We start from the raw sequence: 21,799 nt of genomic DNA, 5'->3' as shown, positions 1-21,799 counted from the left end.
ATGTATTTTTAATGAATAAATACCAAAAAAAAACATAGCACTTATTGGAAATGCTATTGTGATGTTAATGAAGCCCAGTAGTCTATTTGTAGCGCTTCCACGTCACAGATCTGGGTTCAATTCCCAGGTTGTGCTTGGTCAATTCAGCCTTTCATCCTTCAATGGATTGATAAAGAGTGCCAAGTAAGCTTGGATACTCAGCGGCGTAGCGTAGGTTTCTGCTGCCCGGGGCAGGCACCAAATTTGCCGCCCCTCTTAAATTCCTTTGCTGAATGCCGTCCCCCCCCCCCCCAAAAAAAAGACATTTTTAACATTTTATAGAACGAAAACAGGATTTTATTATCCAAAATACGTTTTACATTTTAATATAATATTACGTCAAACAGGAAATATTGTTGTTAAAAGTATTTCAAAAATTGTAGCATTATGAGCGATAATATTTTTCTTAAATTAAAACATTTAAAACATGATCAAAAACTGTATATACTGGTAGTAATTCTGAAACCTCTTATTGAAAAGAAAAAGAAACAAAAATATGATCATAAATTACCCGAGAGATACACATATTTATACTTGAAAATTTTTTTCTTAACCTAAACTATTAATTTTCTACTTTTCATCAATGGAAAATCTTTAACAGCACTATCAATGTTGATTGTATCAGTCTGTTTGTTCTGTAAAATGTTTTATGAAATGTCATTACATAAAATAACCCCTTGAATCCAAATATGACCACCGTTTCCCCCTACCCATCCCATTTTGGAGTTTTGGTGATAGTGATACTTCCTCCCCCTCCCAATTTTTTCTGTTTTTGACTGTTTTAAAACCGTTGTTATTATTTTGAGTGGGAGGGGGCATAGAGAAAAGAAAAGTTTAAAAACATGAACATTTGTCGCAGGGTGGGACCTTCAAGGTGGAACTCCCCCCCCCCCCCCCCTAAAATATTTAAAAAATCATCAAAACGATCTTTTTCTTTTTTACCACAATTTGTTGTCGATTGTACTTCTCGATGAAAAATCAAAGTATCGGCTTAACTTCTATGAGCACCATGTCCGAAAAAATGTGCACGTTAAAAATAAATTAATAAAATAAAACAAATATATATTTAAAAAAAAAAATCTTGAAGCACCGTATCATGAATCGCATCACAGATCTTTAGTCGCAAACCTTCCCAAATTATTTATATTTACTAAAGTTACGATCACACATATAATTGAGATTTCGAATGAAATTAAATCATGCCTAGAATTCAGCATTAGTATCTTCTTTATATAAATAAAACGCAAACTCCAAATTCATATGTCCGGGGTAAACTCAGAAAATACCTGACCGATTTCGTTAAAATTTTTAGTTTGCCTAGGTTAGTGCCTGGAAGGTTTATAGACCTTTTCGAAAAAAAGTCGATGAATGATTCTTTTTTTATTCGCAATTGACGTTTTAAACCCAAAAACGGATATTTCTACCATGGGCGGAGTGGGTCCCCTAAGAGGGAGCCAACCTTGACTCCCAAACCCGAAGGGTGTACAGATTTGAGGGCACAAAAAGAAACAGACGCACAGGTTCGAGGGGCAAAGGTTAAAAAAAACGAAGACGCTCAGGATCAATAGAGCGAAAAAAAAACCACAGGCGCATAAAGGTTTTTGGAAACACGCAGAGCCGCAGAAAGGCCTGCTGGCCGATGCGCCCTCGAACGTCCTCTGCAAGAATTCGTTTTTCTTTAGGGGAGAGGGGGGGGTTACGCCAAAGAATATAGATAAAGGGAGAAGAAGTTCCACTTCGAGACCGGTTTGTAAACTCCGCAGAGAAAAAAAAATACTAACGGAAACATGTTTTGAGACAAAAGCCGACATTTAGGAACAAATTCGTCCCCAACAGAGAGGGTTGCCATTTCCTTGCCGGAGTCGAAGAGACACGCCCCCCATGGAGATACTAAAGCCTTTTGTATCTGAAGATTTGAAGAGTTCCAGATGTTCAATCGTTCTTCTCTTTTAACTAATGTACTCATTTGCTACTGTTGAAAAACCGCAATTGATACCGCGATTTTTTTCTTTGAGTGGGCCTGGAAGAAGTGTCATCGCGCCGTTCGACCCGTGAGCGTTGTGCGAACTGATGCATCTACTAATCAGAATGAATTCGCCCTAAATTTCCCCTTTTACTGATCATTGAGGGAAGAAACATTATTAATTATTTCCACTTTTGCTGATTTATATCATTGAGGTTGTCAAAACAAAATAACCTTTTTGGTCTGCTACGGGAGTTGTTTTAGGGGAGTATTCTTCTTTTTTTTAATTTAAAGAAATGGTTTAAACGAAGAAATAAATTTAAAAGTAGTTAATATTTTGTTTGCTTAATTTTACCCCTTTGACAGGAACACCAAGTGTCCCAGCATCTACTTTACAGCACAAAAAAAAATGTTGTATTTTTGGTGCCCAGAGTTTGAGGACTGATTTTAGATATGTTTGGGGCTCTGAATCAAAATATGAAATTAGTTTTTCTCTAGCAGCTCTAGTTTTCAGATAATTTCAGCTGTTTTACCCAAATTATGCAGTTTTAACTCCATTTTATGCATTTCTAAATCAAAGTGTAGGCTTCCGAAACAAGGACTGCCTCCAGCATATTTGCTCTGCTATAATCAGTTTGCAGTCTAGTTACATTCAGAAAAACTCACTACATGGAGTAAATATCTAGCAAGTTTAGTAACAAGGCTTCAACGAATTACGGTCAACTTGTAAGTTCTTGCAATGCATATATTCGCTTTGCGTGATGTGTGACGAATTGGATCTTTGTATGTAATATTTTCAGGGCCCGACTAATGTAGACCCTAAACTAACTTTTTTGGGGGTCCTCTACAGTCAAACCTTATAAACAAAAGCATTAATAAAGAATCAGGGGTGGTAGTTTCAGGGGTGTTCAGGTGTTAAATCACTTATTCAAAGCAACCCACACTTGTACACATGAAAAACTGTAGATAAATTCAGGAGAGTACCTTAATTTTCTTAAATAGAAACTACAACAATTTTAGTATTTTTGGGGCTCTAAAAAATTGGGGACCCATGGCCAACAGCCTAATTGGTCTGGTTGGTAATTGAGCTCTGATTCTTTTGTATAATACACTATGAATAAAACTTCGAATCAAGATATTTTAGTATTTTAACCATGGAATATTTTCTTGTTCATTTATGCTGTTTTTTTCATTTTGCAATTCCATTGTCGTAGAATGAAACAATATGGTTGACTGTCCCATGGACTATCTGTTTTAAGAATTGCTCAGAAAGTGTTAGATATCGTAAAAGTAGCCTAAACCATAAATTGAACAAACAATATTAATCAAATTTTATTTTGGCGTCTAGGTCCTTAGTATCTGCAAATATACCTTATACAGTGCAACCTCTCTGAGCAGCCACCCCTTCGTTCCGCAAAATTTCGGCCGTTCAAAATGGGTGGCTGCTTTAAAGGGTTTTCGTTACAGTTGCAATGTTATTCTATATTACGCAATATAAGTTAGTCTAATACATAGAATGAAATTTGAGACTGTTCTAAAATGGAAATAGTATATTATTTAATTATTGTTACATTTTTTCGAAGAAAGGAGACTATTTGGGACTTGAGTTTTCAATCTTCTCCTACAATTGTTCACAAAATCGAATTCAAAATGTTGCTTGTTGCAATTCAAATGTTTTTCAGTTCAAAATGACAAAAAAAATTGCTCTAACCAATTTATTTGTCATTGCATCTGAGCAGATTTCTAGTGAAATATAGTGTTGTAATTAATTTGTTGACCTGACAACAATAAGAAATGTAATGATATGGAAGCAAACTAATGAACTAATCATGTAAATATTCTTATTTTATGTAATAAAGTGTTTCAGTGTATTATGAATTTTATTGACTCAAATTTTTAATGCAATCTTTATTTTTGATGCAAACAATACAATTGGGAAAATGAGAATACATACCAAACTGATTGAAGTCAAGATAAATTTAATATAAAAGGAAATAACTAATGAAATTGCCTATTGATCATTAGAATATTAGCTCTATATAGGCTGTAGTACACATTACGTAGCATAAAAAAACATTGTATTATGAAAAACATTGAATGATTTCACCAGAAATGAATTGAATTTGTCGGATCAAAGCTATTTTTTAAATTAGACATCTTTCATTACTTTTCATTATTGAAAGACTATCACTCATTATCATGTTACCCGACCTTTGTTAATTTTTTTTTTTTTTTCACAATCTAAAACACTTTCACTTTTATTAGAACCTGTTGAGTTTGTCAAAGTGAAGTTTCAGTACGAGTTCTCTCGAGTACATTTCTGGACGAAAATAGTTTTAAACATGAGTTCTTAATTGTTTCCATCCAGGTATAACTATTTTGAATAGTTTCATATGGCGAAATGGATCAAGCTTATTCTCTTCCTACCTAATCATGGAAAATTATCGAACTTTATCGAATATCGGAGTAATCCTAGCTGAATTATCCTAGCCGCTGATACTTTTCAGGAAACTCTGTAAAGATACATTTACCGGGCTTCCCCCTTCCCCATCTCTCTTCTTATTAGTTCTCTCTTCTCTTCCTTTCCTCCGAAAACACCAATCACTACCCCATCACCCCCAGATGCACGGAAGAAAAAGCTATGTCCGTAAGGTTCCCCCCCCCCCCCCGGAGATCGTCAGTGAAATTGTTAATGAGGTCTAAGGATATCAATGGTGCAATACTATAATAAGGTTTAAGGCGAGCTGAACTATGATTTTTCTTGATCGTTGGCGGTCTGTGATGAATTTCCCCTACTGAATGGAAAACTGGTACTCGGCCCCGCTAAACAAATACCGTGAGTTCCAAGAAATATTATTCGATTAAGGGGGAAAATTTTATTTATTTTTCATGATTGACAACGTTTGTCTTAAAACATTATAATAAATCAATTTCTAAGTAATAGAAGAAACATGTTTTTTATTAAAAAGCGTTTTAAATAAGCTAAGTAAATAAAAGTACGTATGAAATTATATGTCACTTACAACTGTGGGTAGTGAATCTTTGTTTCGACACTTTTTATCAGTTAATATTTTTTGGAGACAGTCCATAATAGTGAATTCCTTGCTCAAGGTATTTTGAGAACACCTTTCTAACTTCAATTACCGTGTTTTACACAATTAATATCTATCAATTTCTTATCTTCTGCAAAGTTTATATTTCGTTGTGTTTTTTAATTTAATTATCAACTGTCTGTTGGTAATGGCAACGATAAAAGAAAATAAAAAGAATAGTGGATATGCTTTGATAGATTATAAATGTTTGTTCCCCGCCGGTTGTTTGCCGAAAAATACAATTTTTAACTTTTGCGTCAGTAATTGCTCTTAATTAATTTTTAATGTATTCAAAAATTTTCTCAGCTAAAACATATGCGAAAGATGATCACTATTATTCGATTAACCGGGGAAATTGTTCGATTAAGCGGGATCCCTAACATTGCGAAATGTCTAACATTGGGAAATATTTGGTTCCTGGAGATTTTATTTGTATAAGCGTGGTTTTCATTACAAGATTAAGCAAGGCTGACAACATTGTGTTTCCATTGAAAATGAAGTGCGCAGAACAAAAATTGCCTTATTTTGTACTAGAGACGTACCGAGTAGCACTTTCGCCGAGTACCGAGTACTCGGCCTTTCACTACTCGGCCGAATACCGAGTTACCGAGTACTCGGCCTTTCACTACTCGGCCGAGTTACCAAGTACCAACTATGTTTTAAGAAGAACCACCGACACACATGTGATGAATTTTGAACTTATTGGAATAGTAGTATAGACCTCCTGGTCCATATAATAGTTTTTAAAACTAAATTCCTGCTGAAATTTAATTGTGCATTACATAAACTATTTTGTTTGTGTCAAAAATTTTACAAAAAAATTATTTTTAAAATTATAAATAAATAAATAAAAGGTATGATTAAACAAGTTGGAATTAAAACAAATAACAGTAAAATCCCTCTAATGCGGATATTAATAGGACAATTTTTTGTCCGCAATAGAGAGGTGTCCGCAGGACAGGGGTTTGATAATGTTATTTGCATTGGAACTGGAGAATTAAAAATTGTCCGCATAAGAGGGGTGTCCGCCTTTGAGGGGTGTCTGTTAGGAGGGGTTTCACTGTATACCAATCATAGTTCTAGTCTGCCAAACATAATTTTTAAAAGCTGATAAAACAAATATGCAGGGACACTGCAGACACGTGTTTCTGCTCCCCTCCCCTCCCGTTACAAGGAACGTCTTTTTCAGTGCATAACATGTGAGTTAAAGAATATAAAGACATTTGACAAAAAAATCCGACTTTTGTCGGATGCCTTTAAATCCACGAGCTCTCATTTTGTGCATTGAAAAAGGAATTCCTTGTAACGCCAAAAACCTGTCTGCAGTGTTCCTGCACTGTGCTTTTAACGTTGTTTTGTTTCCTTTTATTCTTTAAGCAAAGGTATTTTTGTATTTTTTATAACTAATTTTGTTTGTAGAAAAAATCCATTTTTAATATAAAAATTCCATACTTTCTACTTACCTTTTTTGCATAATTTCTAATAATAAGTTTTATTTACTTTGGGGACATTAAAATAAAGATTTATTCTATTGAAGCATTACAAACTGCATTATTCTCAAAATTTAAATTTGACGTATAAATTTTAATTGTAAATGATTGCAGAATATAATGCTTGCTCTTTTTTTAGACATTTTAGTATCTGTCTTGGACAATATTCAATTTTTTGCAATTACTCGGTATTGGCCGAGTATCTGATCAGAATTTGGCCGAGTACCGAGTACTTGGCAAATTAGCCGAGTAGGCCGTGTACCGAGTAGTTACCGAGTACTCGGTACGTTTCTATTTTGTACACAAACGTATAACAGAATTTTTTTAAAAATACCAAGAACCATAATGAACTCAAAAGTACAAAATAATTTTTCTGAGTCACTAAGGACAATTTAAGAATTCCTGTAGTTTTCGAAAATGATACCACAAACGAAGAAAAGTGCGGCTCACGTCATGAAGAGGATTTATTATTATCTAGCTTTCAATCATAACTTTAAGTGTTGAAACATGCATATTTTTCTTATTGGGAAAGTTTGGTTTGAAATGACTAGAACCACACTTTTCTTCGTTTGTGGTGTCATTTTCTTAGAATTTTTGAAAAAATACAAGAATTCTTAAATTGCCCTTTTTGATCTAGAAAAGTTATTTTGTCCTTTTGAGTGCATTATGAAAAGTGCTTGGTATTTTTAAAAACATTCTGTTCTTTTATTCTTTTTAGTGTAAATGTATTTCAGAAATAGAATAATTTTACACTCACGTTTTTAATATAAATGCTCTCCACTAAAAGGGAAAAAACCTATGTATGTGTATAAAACTTTAAGCAGAAGGCACTACAATTTAATCCTTGTTCCTCTGTAGGATTTATGTTTGCTAATTTCATGCTTGCTTCAGAGGAGCCTTGATTCAAAATTTTCATTATGATTGCTTTTAACATTAGTGTTGAAAGGCAACGAAATTTGTAACAATAGGTTTTATATTTAAACATTTAAAAATTTGGAAGTGAAAAACAACGCATGTTTTCTTTTTTCCTGCAAAATTAATTTATTTTAAGGATTCAAAATTTTTACTCGTTTCATACTTTTGCGCCATTCTAATTTCGCCCCATTTCTTTTAAATCACCAACTTACGCTTGACGATTCTACAATGACTTTTTTCCTACCCTTTAGCAATGAACCATCGTACAAATGAGACTTAATTACCTCCCTTTCAGCGCTTTTGCAGAGGGGAGTGAATAGAGAAAACATCTTCACCTCCGGATTTGCATTGCAAATGCAGCGACATCAGCATTGGCAATTTAGTGCCTTTTCAATCATTCAAGCACGCTTTTTCCCAAACTTGTCTCGCCAACCTGTTCCTGGATGTCGGCTTTTTGGTCGAACCACTATTCCGTCAGGGGTCGAAAGGAAGGTTACATACATTTCTACCGAAGTGGGACATCTTTGCATGTGAAATATTTTTGGTTACGCCTTCAAACCTGTGCACGTTTTTTTCACCCCCCTCCCCCCCAAAAAAAAACTTTGCGACCTTGAACCTCACCTCTCTCTCTTTTTTTTTTGTGCCCTTGAACCTATGAGCCTTTTGTTATACATTTTTTTGCTCCCTCGAACGCGTGTGCCTTCCTTTTTTTTCTTCCTCTTTTTGCGCCCTCGAACCTGTGCATTCTCGGTTTTTTTCTCCCTCAAACCTATGCGCCTCTTTTTTTTTATTTTGCGCCGTATTAAGGGGACACATTTTCGTAGCCATAGTTAGAAATCGTTTGATTTCATTCAAGGCTAAGCTTAAGCAGAAAACTTAACTCTGTGCGAACTCCACCTTCCACTGGCCTCCGCGAGCGAGACCAAACCTGGGTGGTGGCGTCTATCCCCTACACACACACAACACACGTGTACACACACACACGCCTACCTATACACAGGGCCAGATTAACGCACGGTCTGGCGGATCCGGGGACCTGGGCTCCAAAATAGCCTAGCCTAAATTCACTTACATACTTTTTTTTTTAAAGCTCATTTTACTTTTTCTCAACTTTAAGGGAGAGGGCGCTCAAAATTTTTTAAAAATCAGCTCAAAAACTCATAAAGTAAAAAAAATTTCGCGTAAAGAAGTCGTTGTCCCTTAGCTCTGGAATTCCAAAAAAATTACTCGGATGACATAGATGAACATTTTCCAGAAGAATTAACACACTTTCAAATTTTTGCAAAGGGTATCCCTTCTGCTGGAGAATGTTTTAAAAGAATAAGATCACCAAACATTACACATACATTTCATTATGTGGATTCATCCCTGCAGCTTCTTCTTACCTTGCCTATCAGCAGCTGTTCCAGTGAACTTTACTTTTCATTTTCGAAAAGAATCAAAAATCATTTGAGAAGCTGCGTTTCTCAGGATAATTTACGGGTGTTTTCCTTATTGACCACTGAAAATGCTGTGACATCAAACATAGATTTCGATTATTTGATTGACACATTTGCCTCTGTTAAAGCCAGAAAGAAGCCTTTTTAAAGCTTGATGTCAGAATTAGTAAGTTTTTTTTTTCAGTTTTAAATTGTTTTTTAACTCTTTTTCGCCTTAAGAAACAATTTTAACGTGATTAGTTTGGTGACTATCAAGTGTTTGGTATTCAAATCTGAGGTTTCCTTTTAAATGTAAAGCCCTCGAATGGAGAAGAAGTAGCGACATCGTTTTCCCCTATTGTCTGGTGCCGCTTCCGATTCTTATTGGATGTGACCGATCACGTGGGCAATCGTTTGACATCTTGGGGCCAAAATCTGAGTGCTTACTGGTCTTTTAACATTGCGTTCTCGCTATTCTTGCTCATATTTATTTATCGGTATATTTATTTCTTCGTTCATTTTAGCATCTACTTACTGTGCCGTTAAGTGAGTGAATAGGGCAGAATCGGGCACCAAATTATATCCTTTACCTAGAGGGAAACGAAATAAAGAAAAACGTAAAATCTGGGTGCATTGAATCGGCAGAGATGACTTCACTTCTTTTATCCCTTCCCCCCCCCCCCCCCAGTGTGCACCTCTGTATAACTCAATGTTTTTTTGTATATATTTTTAATATTTGTTTGTATTCAAACTCACGTTTTTTTTTTCCAACGCATCGTAGTTAAAAATATTGCATTCCTTGAGTTTTTACTTTTTCACAGTGAGTTCTTGTTTATTTCTTCTTCTAGGATTATTTTCACAGGATATTTTTTTGCCATTTTTGGTGTTTCATAAAGTATTTATTGTAACTCTTCCGTGTAAACACGTATTTATTAAATGGTCAGTTCCTTATTTATTTATTTACTTTTCTTCAACAATATCGATTTATTTGGCCAAAATTTAAAGTTCAAATTATTTTAGCGCAGTTAATATTTAAAACTTTATCGTCAATGCTTCTATTTATCTCAGATCTGTAATCTGAATACTTGTTTAGTGAATTCAGGAAAAATGCCAGTGAAACGAAAGCAACATTTTGAAGCACGCAACTATTACTTTTATGTTTAACAGAATTGTAAGCATGCACTAATGTGCAATACAAAATCAATAACACGAGTAATTGATTCATCTCTTTATATGTATTTTAAAACTTTTGTTTAAAATCTTAAGTTAAGTTATAACTTTTATTCTATGTTTCTGTGAGTTAATATGACAAATGTCTCCCTTTATTCATTGACATTTAAAAAAAGAAAACAATCAATTATTCACGGACATTATATTGTTGAGAGAGTTGATGTTGTAAAAAAATATTTATACTAATCCAATATCTTATATTTTAACAATTTTGCAATATAAAACTTGAAACACTCACCGTATTTTGCTGTGTTATTTTTAAAGAACATGCTACTTTGACAACATTTATTTTATTTTATTAAAAGGCAGAAAATCTTACTTTGCATTTCATTGCGTTACTCATTCAAAATTTTATTTAAATCCACTTTGTGTAATGAAACGTTAATGCTGAAAACGATAGTTTATATTTTAAGTAAATGATTAAATATAATTATAAGTTTTCAAAGAAGAATTCAATCCTTGAAATAAGTAGCGAAAGTTTGTTTTAATCCATGAGTTTTATGGATGAAAAGAAAGCCGCTTTATTTTTAAATACTACATTGTTTTCGATTCGAAATTTCATTTCAGTTTAATAATAAAAACTTATATTCTATACAAACTGGAACTGCAAGTATCATATTTATACATTGGTTATGTTACTTTAAAATTCAAAGAACCAGTAGTTTAAACCCGTGTAACATACAGCTTAATTTTGTGTCTGTACGATTAAAAAAAAATCTACTTTTTGGTTAATAAAGTATATCTGTTGCGATTAATCAATGGATGATTAATTATTTATGCTATTCTGATAATCAATACAATCATAATATCTATTCTTTCAACATAAATATCCTACTTCCATGCTTTCGGGGAAGAGAGTAAAAAAATATTTCGCAAAAAGGTCGAGAATTATTGTAAAACATTAAGCTTCAACATCTTTGCACATTAAAATGCCTTAATATCAAAATTAGTTTCCTTACCAAATAAAAATTTAAAAAAAGTTAATGTACATTCAAATTTTTGTTATCTCGAAGAATCTAGGAATATTTATTAACAAGGAGTTACTAAGAAACCACTATTTCATCATAGCAGACATAGGAAGACAGCCGATGCTTGGCCCCAACATGGCCGACAACTCCCCGTGTCGCTACTTAGGAGAAGGATCCAGGGCTTTATTTAAATGTAGTAATGTTCCTTTAAAATGTAGTTTCTAGTATATTAGGCTTCTAGTATAAAACATTGACTCTAAAATTGTGCGGATTTTCTCATGGGGGGGGCACCAAATTCTACTCAGGACCTGGGCACCAGTTTGGCTTGATCGGGCCCTGCCTATACACACACGCATGCCTGCACACACACACTCGTGAATCTTGATTGCGAAAAACATAATTTGAATTCAAGATGTAAAAAATTCAAATTTTTTAAAAATATTATTTTATATTATTTTCGTCCTCGAACATGTGCACCCTTTTTTCTTTGTTTCATTTTTTACAGCCTTTAACCACCTGTTCACATTCAAGGCTTTTTTTTTCCCCCCGCCCTTTGGCAGTCAAGGTTGGCGCCCTCTTGGGGGACTTAGTCCGCCCCTGACTGCTTGTCGATCTTTGTGATTTAAAATCCACTTCAACGAGGTTGAACGCTCTGTTTCTTGTGTTACTATGTCAGCTCCAGTGATAAATGGTCCGCATGCCTGTTAGGATCCAGTATTTCGTGCTCGTGGCTCAATGAGAAAAATATCCTGAAACAGTTTAGAACTGAAAAGTAAAACAAGACGTTTTTAATGTTTATTTCGTGAGACAACATCCACCATCCCTAGCGAAAAACCATCTTAAAAAAAAAAAAAAAAAAAAAAAAAAGATTTTAATGCAGTGTTACAGAATTTGCCGCCCCTAGCAAAGTTCCGCCCGGGGCGAGTGCCCCCTTTGCCCCCCCCCCTACGCTATGCCACTGTGGATACTAAACACTGAAAGTTTTGTATTCAACTAGCTACGTAACCAGAACATGAGCCTTTTCACTCCAGAGCCCTTGTTCGCAAAGAAACTTAGATGGTCGCAGTAGACCATGAGCCTCATGGGCTGTTGCACCACTGAGTTTAGTGTATGATGATGTCAACAAACATGCTATTGTGGTTCTGTGCGGCCTCGTCACTTAAAAGTAACTTTTCTAAAATCTCTTGTTTACATATTCTCATCCCAATATTAAGTCTTAATTCCTTTTTTATACACATGTGTTTAAAAACTTTGACTCTTTTTCCTGTCTATAAATGAAATCTTGCAGATGGTTTATCCTAATAGAAATTTCAAGCCTTAATCCTGTAAAATACACATTTTAAGTAATTCAGCTTCTTTTGTGACATTAATACATGGACTGGAATACTTATTAATATAATTTTGAACTTTCATGTATGCTAAAATCACATCTAAAAACATCTCTCATCTTTATTTTATAGGGTAAAAGCATTGTAAAAAAGGTAAACTTGTGGAAGAAAACACTCATTCAAGTGATTCAGAGTAAAGTAAGTTTTCATTTTTTTTTTTTTTTTTTTTTTTTTTTTTTTTTTTGTTATATGACAGGTTTTTGTTTTTAAAAATGAAGCAAAATGTTTGAGGTCCTGGTTAATCAGTAGAATAGGGCAAAAAAAAAAAAAAAAAAAAAAAAAAAAAATCAAAATTAAAAGGAATCTTTCAGAGCATAATGAAAATGATTCATAATGATGATGCATAATTTGTAATAAAAATAAAATTGGTCCAATTCAATACTTTGTATGTAATAATGATGTTGTACTGGTTGCTTTGAGAACCTAGAAGTGGTTTCTATCTCAGACCTGACAGGGTTCCCATGGTGCTTGGAAAAACTCATTGAAATTTATGTTTCCAACTAGTGGATATGGAAAGTGCTTGATTTTCCCTTGAAAAATATTAAAATTTCTAGATTTTTATGATAGATTTTTTTAAAATCCTTGAAAGTAAATAAAAACTAATTCATTCTTGCAGACTGATACGTATTACAGTAAAACCCCTCCTAACGGACACCCCTCCTATGGGAACCATGTTTAATTCTCCAATTCTAAGGCAAATTAAATTATTAAACCCCTGGCCTGCGGACACCCTTTATTGCGGACAAAAAAAATTTTTGACCTGTTAGTGTCCGCATTAGAGGGGTTTTACTGTCCATAAAAATATATCAACTTTAGCCATTTTTATACATTAGCCCTGATATTTTTTTGCATTTCAAAATCCGATTGCATCTGTCTCTAGAGCTCACTCGTTTTTATTGAATACATAATTCTACTCTTTGGATATTTTGTATTTGCCAATATTTTAAATTTATTTTTACATTTAATGTTCTGTAATAAAATGCTTGCACTCTTTACTTTTTGTCACTTCCACTTAGTGATGTAAAATACCCCGGTATTTATTTTTAGGGGTAAATACCCAAAATAGGTATTTACCCCGGATATTTATTTCAAAAATTTATGTTCAACTAAAATACTTTTCTGTATGTATTCCACTATGTATATATATATATATATATATATATATATATATATATATATATATATATATATATATATATAACCAACCATATACAAAACAATAAATTTTTGCCCAAAAATTATATTTTGATCGCATATTTAAAGAATTATTGTGTGAAACAACTTAGCAATCTAGTATGACATTCACATTAAATGTGTTGGATATGCCTAATCAATGTTGATAGTCGAATTTCAAATATAAAAAGCCATTCTACAAAAAGTATAAAGCTTAACTGGTCACAAAAAAAGGCAAACATCAATTTTTTAAGGTCCTAGTCTTTTATAACCCAGTAATATGTCCCTGCATGACATCAAAATTTAACGAAATGTTGCTCAATTTATTATAACTATTTATTTACCTATATCTTTTGCAGAATGTTAATGTTAAAACTGTTTCTATTTTTGCCATGTTATCACTTTAACAGCAATAAAATAAATAACATTATAGTCTTGCTAACTTCTCAGTTTGTTCTTCAACACATCCCTCATGCTTCCTTTTTTTTTTTTTTGGATATGACTTACCAAGATTGCGACTTTGAAATTCTGAAGTTCATCATTGAATTGCTTATACTTCTCCAATTATTAATTTGAAGAGAAAAATTTTTTGGTTCATGATATGTTTCTTTCATAATTTCATCAAGTCTTTCAATAAAAAAATATTATAAACTGTGTAATACATAAATGTATGTATCAGTTTTACCAATTATTTCATATTTAAGTTTTTAAAAAAATCCAATTCACTTTTTGAATTTTTTTTGTGAAATACCCAATTTTTGGGTATTTACCCAGGCCTTGGGTAAATACCCAAAAAATATTTACCTACTACCCTATCTAAAGGGACCAACAAAAAAGTTAGACTTATCAAAAGTTTGACTTACCACTAATTTCGGTTTTCGACATTTTAATATTAAAAACCATTGAATATTTTAATTTATATGTACATATAACAGACAAAATTACAGAACTTAAAATTTTTTAAGCACATTATGCATAGTGTATCAAAAATATTGAGAGAAAAAATCAAAAGCATGGATTTGGTTTCGATATTGCTAAAACCACTTGAATAGAGCTGATTCTACATCAGGAAAGGTGCACATCTTCATTCGTTTCAAATTTGGATTCATGGATTCTACCGCTTTAGAAGTTTCTCTTTTTCTATTGATATCATTGACAGAGTATTTGCTTAGACATCTTTAATAGTAAAGAAAACTCACTCTGTCTCTCAGGAACTTATTAGCAAATGATCGAACTAAAGAATGAAGGGGAACAAATTTTAAGTCAGCCTTTGAATAAAGGTACAGTCAGTTGACTTAACAACTTGATAGCTTAGCAGCAAATTTATAGTCCAGCAACATGTCCAAGTGTAAACTGTACAGTACAAAACAAAAAGGAAACTCATTTCCACACATGTATCTCCTTTATCGCACACAGGTGCTCTTCTTGCTTTAGAGGTCTATTGTGTAGGAATTGCAAGTGAAGGTGAATTAATTTTTCTCTCATAGTAGTCGCTCGTTTCTTTTTTTTTTCGTTCTTTTGAATTCAAAGTAACTTTCGAGTCATCTTTGAAAAAACTTCGAGTTAAAGGAAGTTACTTTGAGATATTCAAAATAATTAGCATGGCATCAAAGACAAAGGGGTCGGAACTTGATAAAAACTTTGAGTTATAGTAATATTCGAGTTATCAGACTTAGAGTTATCACAAAGTGACTGTATTTTATTTAAATTGATTATGTGAGTGCAAAAAAGTCCTTAAATATTTTTTCTTGAATAAGAGTAAAAACCCTGTGTTGGAATTGCCTAATTCTTGAGTAGATGAATGTTGTTGCTCTTGGTTTCTCAATTTGCAAATTTGGCGTAATGACTTTTCATTGTCTTCTTGACATTTCTCTCCAAAGTGCTATGCACCATACAAAAAGCACTTGGCACAAGAATAACACATAGTAGTCCAAAAGAGGAGATAGATTTTCATGCTTCACTACCGACTATTGCGTAGCAGGCAGGGTTGGCTTTCTGCCGGCAGAAACTAGTTTTTGCCGTGCCAGTGGCAGAAACTGGTTATAACCGGTAAAAACCGGCAGAAACTGGCAAAAACAAAAAATATGTTCAATAACTTAAGTAATTAGTAAATGATATTTGTTTGAGTAAACTATAAAATTAAACATCATTTCATCATTTAAAAAAATAAAATCCCATGCTAGTGCCCTTGATTTAGTTCAGAAAGGGAACTTTCCTATTGCAGAGGCTCGTAGTATTTGTATTAACAAAGGATAAAAAATCATACAGGGGTGCTTAGGAAAGAGGATTGACATACAGAATTAAACAGGTATTACTGATTGTAATTTGCTCACTTATATGCTTCCTCTAAATTGTTTGATTGAAATTATCGTGTCATGTGCTTCAAGAAGAAAGTGCCAGAATTTTTCTTGCTTAAATTTTCTACCTAATGTCACAGCTTTACAAAACAAATTGGCCCCATTTCTCAAAACTTATTTTTCCAGTCAAATTTTTACCACAACCCCAGTTACTACATGGTGGACCAAATATACAATAGATGAAAGCTTCACGAACATTGCTTGCCCTTGATGCATTGTCTGCTAACTCTTCTGTTTTAAGAGTATTCTAAAATTTCTCATTTGTGCGTAGTAAATTGAGAACCTGTTTAGATTTCTGAAACCACCTTTTCTAAGAGGCAATTGCAGGGTCCAAACAATGTAACATTTGATTTTGAACTGTGATAATTTTGTAATAAAATTACAGCACTTTTGTTAACAATTTTTTTTTCCATGCATTTTCTGTTGCATATCAAGAATTAATTTTTCTTTCTTTCTTTTTTTTTTGAGTTTTTGCCAGTTTCTGCCGCAAAGTGGCAGAAAGTGGTTTTTGCCATACCGGTTTTAACCGGTTTCTACCAGTGGTTTTAACCATCTCGGCAGAAACTTGCCAACCCTGGTAGCAGGTGATAGCCCATTTTCGCCATGGAAATCTGTAAGTAATCGAACTTGTAACTGGAGAGTTGCAAGTTAGTTGAATAAAAAAACTTTTCCCTTGTCATAAGTTTTAAAATTAAGGTTAAAATAACCTTTTTTTTTACAAATTGAGATTTTAAATTAGTGATACAATGTTTGCTTTCAATCGTGCTTGTTTATGTAAAAAAAAAATGTTCTTAAGCTGTGCCAATGTGATCAAACATTTTCCCCCAGAAACAATTCTTTAATTTTCAGACCTATGGTGTAACCCCCATCTTCTGTGCAGATTAAAGAAGCTGGAGATGCATGCCCTATCTGCCAAGATGATTACAAATCTCCATCTATGCTGCAGTGTAAAGTGAGTGGAGACATCATCTTTTTTTTTTTTTTTGTCTGTAATAATTGGTCAGAATTAACCAAACATTACTTCTTTTTCATGTTGAAAATCAGACCCTTCTTGAAACTTTATTAAAGGAAACAGATGAACTAATTTAATTTGTATTCTTCCTACAAAAAAAGAGGGGGGGGGCACATTGAAGGTCCGAAACCGCTTCCCCAAAAAGGATGCCACCCGGGGCGGACCGCCTACCCTAATGACGCCACTGCACCTGGTTACAAAACATAGGGTTGCAAAATTGAAGGCTATTCACAAAATTTTTGTCATTCAGTATCCTAGCAATAAATTCCTTTCAGACCCCCCCCCCCCCCAAGAGTTTCCTACTTTTTAGAGCTCTCTCCTTATTTTCCAACTTTTTCTTTCTTTAGTATAGCACTTCTCTGGAAGGAATGCCGCGGCGTTTGCGTGTTTAAAAGTTAAATTTTTATGAGTTACTTTTTTGCCGTAGCGGCATTTATGATTGATTTTTCTTTTTATCGCCCCAACTTCAGTCCTACTGTTTTAATGAAACAATAAAGAAATAGATACTGGCACATTCTGATGCAATTGTATATTAGTTACCTGTCAATTAGAACCTTTAATTAAAGTAAACAGCCAACTGTTAAAAAAGTGCGGGAAAAAACCGGAAATTTCCTATTTGCCAATTTTTTGTATAGTTGATTCTATACTTTCTTACTATGTATTTTGTAAAGTTGATTGAAATGGAGCTCTATGTAAACAGAAAGGCAAAGTAAAACCTTAAAAGGAACGTAAGGAAGCAAAGAATGAAAAACCTGTACAGTACACTGTACATATTTTATTGATGTTAGTGCAAAATAAAAATGTACCACTTCAAAAATAATAAAGGAAACTAACTTTTTTCATACATAAATATGATTATTGTTCATTCTAAATTGTAAACATGATTATAAAATTTCATTTTCTTTCCTTGCAAAGAGTATTTGCAAAAAAAAAAAAAAAACTGTAAAACCTAGATGGGCAAAACGTTCCAGATTTTTGGAGAAAAATCAGAATTCAATTTAAATGCAAGATTCCGTTTTTATTTCTTCATTTTTTTAAAGTTGGGGGATAGAGCCACAAGCAAATAGGTACTGTATTTTTTTTTTCCTTTTTAATGGGTATTTTCTACTCTGATGTATCATCAATATCAAGGAGTTGCTCATAATTTTTATGTACTGCGTTTTTGGCAATGCGGCATACCTGAACATTTAAATTTTTTTTGACACTCTTACTCTTTTCGGGGTGCGGCAATTATACTGATGTTGCGTACCTACTGTAAGTTATTGTACTCGGGGCGCCTGATCAAAAGGAGGGGGGGAGAGAAAGAAATATATGTAGGCATTTTATGCCAGGTGCTCCCCCTCACTCTCAATTTTGTGAACAATTTCCAAAGGAATATTTTTGTTGTATGTTGAGGATTGAAAGAAATTACATGCCTTCCCTTTTATGCACAGGGAAACATTAGTAACTGATCTTTGTCTTTGATAAAAATGTTATGTGTACCATGCATGGACTTTTCCTTTTTACTTCCTTTCACAAAAAAAGGAAGTATTGTATTCGCAAAAAAAAATTTCAATCAAAAATTGACCTTATTCATTCGGGGGTGAGCAAAATGGAAAATATCGAGTTTTTTTAGACTCGACCACACGTGGGTAAATGCCCAAGAACGTATAGACACACAAAATATCCATTTTAACAGTTCCAGAGTTAATTACAACAAGTTTTCTCGTGTTGTCTGTCTGTATGTATGTCTGTGCGGCTATGTTACTTGTTTTATCTTTGTGTTACTTTCATGGAATTAACTTTACAGTAAGCAAATTCTTTTCACTTTATTTCTAGTTTTATTAAATCTTTTTTCTTACAAAAAAGTTCTGTAAAGTTATTTGCAGCTTTTTTTGGTAGACCACAGCCCTTAATATGCTCTTGTAGTACAATTCTTTTTGCTTCTGAAATTGATGCAGTCTGGTCCAATTCTAGGGCAACGTGCGGCCCACTTACTCATTTTTGTTCGCCTTGGCCCATACCTATATATGTTCACCTAACATTTGAAGAAAAAACTCTTCTTTAAAAAAATTCTTATGTTACTCTTATTGTTTAAGGTTTACTACTGTTTGACCATCGATTACATGGAAAGGCTAATGTCCGGTTTATAGGCGGAAATGGACACATCTATTAGTTTATAGGGATGTTAGTTGATTTGTTTCAGATGTGCACCTTTGCCCCTCTATTATTTAGCCTTAGTTTTTAAAAATGAAAATTTGCTCACAGCAACATTTTTTAAATCTAAAGTATATTCGATCTATATTCTCACGGCAAAAACTAATTGATTTATTTATTTACAAAGTTTTGAGCTTACCATTTTGCTTTTACGTTCCTGAACGAAATGAAAATATTTTTTCTTTTTGGTGTTTCCATGGAAACTATTTTTGTTTTCCCTTATTTTATTTTAGAGAATGCAATAAATGAATAAGGCACCAGTGACATTATAAAACGCGTGCACCAAAATCCTATCATTATTTTCCCTTCTCCCCTGCTAGATCCATTCAGATGGAATCGTCTTTACTTGGCAGATTTCCAAATTACATACAATCCATGGTCAAACAGTAGTTTCTTAAGTCATACTACTGAGGTTTTTTCTTTTAATGTCAAAAGTACCTTGTACTACTATTAATTACCAATCCTGAACTTACAGTGGTCATTGATAAACTTGTATAAGGAAATAATACGAATCAACATTCATTTCTCTACTGTAAAATAAAGTGTTATTAAAATGATATATTAAGCTTCTTCCAAATGTTAAGCTCCATTTCGATTTAATAAATTTGGCTTGTTCTCTTAAATTACATGTGAAAGTATTTTTATCATATTAAGTTATCTATCTATCTATATATATTGAACATTCAAGTTTGACATGGATGTAATAAATTGTTTCTTTTTCTTTAATTTATAGCATATCTTCTGTGAAGAATGTGTTGCCCTGTGGTTTGACAGAGAACGTACATGTCCTATATGTAGAGCCCAGATTGCTGATGATCCAACTTGGAGAGATGGATCCACTACCCTCTTACACCAGATATTTTAATATGCCAAACCAATATTGCTGTGAAAACTGGTCATTTGTTAATAAATTCCTTTTGTTTACGACATATTTGTATATTATTGTATCAAATTTAGGTTACCATATCAACTGTGGCAGATTGCACAAATTTTCAATACCAGATACTAAAATCAAATTGCTGTTAATTTCATCTTCCCGTTGCTTTTCTTGTGTGCTTGTTGAATAAAATATATTTATTAATAGATAATTTAACAAGTAATACACAAAGAGGAGATATACAGTGGCTCCCAAAAGTGTTCGTACACCTTGAAATTTTGTAGTAAAACCAAAATAACGCAAAACTGAATTCGAATATGAAGTCCATTTTTTTTTCACACCATTCCTATGCCATTGTGAATAAAACCCAGTAGTTTTTTTTTGGAATATTGCCTGATTTTTTTTTTTTTTGAAATTTGTCAAAAAAACGAAGAGACAGAAAAAATACGCCACAAAAGTCATCGTACACTGAAATAGTTTCGAATAAATTCATAATTAAAATTATCATATGTGTTTTTTTTTTATTATTTTTGCATTGTAATGATACTGTAAAGTCATTTGACTTGATTTTTTTGTGTTTTTATTCCCTAATATTCTGCTTATTATTTTAAAATGGCAGGTATGCGTAAAAAACAACAAACACGATTCGTAATTTGGTTTTTTCCCTCACAGTAGCCGTAAATTGATTTGAAATGTCTCTAAATTGGTTAATTTATACCATTCTATAGTGAAGGGCTTGATAAAATGCTTTAAAGACAAGAATCGGATCGAAAACGAGGTAAGAAAAGGTCAACTGGCAAAGTTAACAAAGCGTGATCGGAGGTTTACAGTTAAAAAAAATATGAAAAATACACATTTCAGAACTGAAAAAGTTTCTACAGAATTGAATGAAACATTTTACGTTTAATTTTTACCTAAAATTGTTCGAAAAGTTCTCGGATTAGCTAGATTAAATGGGACTCTTCCCGCAGAAATTTTCTTGTTCGTGCGAAAAACAGTAAGATTACACTTTCCGTCGTAAAACCAATGTTAAATAAGCTCAATACGTTTTGGAACAACGTCTTATTTATAGACGAAAATAAATTCAACATTTTGGGTTAAATTGTTGTATAACTGTAAATGAAAGAAAAAAAGAGGAATTTAATCTTAAGAACTTAGTTGGATCGGTTAATCAGAACGGTGAAGATGTTCTTGTGTGAGGGTGCATCTCAGCATCAGGACTTGGAAATTTGGAATTTTTTGATGAAATAATGAATTATGCTGTTCATTTAAATATTTTAAAAAGCAATTTAAAACTATTACCCCAAAATTTGGTAATCGGAAACAACTTTGTTTCTTATCAAGATAACGATAAGAACACGTTCGCGTTTGGTGCCTCAAAATTTGTCCTTAAGCTTGGAAATATCTCCTCAATCGCGAGATTTAAACTTAATGGAACATATTTGGAGATATCTGGTGGCTAGATTACGAAAATACACCATTGAAACGAAAAGCGAACTAGAAACAGTAAGACTCGTAGTGCGGCTGAACACTTACTCAGAAATTGCACAAAAAAAGAAAGAAAGAAACAATGAAATCTATTCCCAGACGTTTAAATGCTGTTGTTGTTATTGCATGATATCCCACTAAATAATAACTTAGTAAAAAGTTAGATTATTTACTAATTTTTGACATTTTTTCA

The 21,799-nt window shown here is 33.1% G+C and overlaps 1 protein-coding gene across 1 annotated transcript in view; it reads left to right on the top strand.

Annotated features, from left to right (window-relative positions):
- Window positions 1–20,166, top strand: part of LOC129222129 (RING finger and transmembrane domain-containing protein 2-like) — a 67,827-nt gene extending 47,661 nt beyond the window's left edge. Inside the window, 4 exon segments of the mRNA XM_054856578.1 lie at window positions 12,576–12,641; window positions 16,883–16,897; window positions 16,899–16,985; window positions 19,975–20,166. Coding sequence (XP_054712553.1) covers window positions 12,576–12,641; window positions 16,883–16,897; window positions 16,899–16,985; window positions 19,975–20,106 — 300 coding nt within the window. The 3' untranslated portion in view covers window positions 20,107–20,166.
- The last annotated feature ends 1,633 nt before the right edge of the window (window positions 20,167–21,799 follow it).

This window comes from Uloborus diversus, chromosome 5 (genome assembly GCF_026930045.1).
Source record: "Uloborus diversus isolate 005 chromosome 5, Udiv.v.3.1, whole genome shotgun sequence".
In the NCBI taxonomy this organism is placed as follows: domain Eukaryota; kingdom Metazoa; phylum Arthropoda; class Arachnida; order Araneae; family Uloboridae; genus Uloborus; species Uloborus diversus.
The sequence above is the reverse complement of the archived record's forward strand: the minus strand, read 5'-3'. Positions and strand labels throughout refer to the sequence as shown.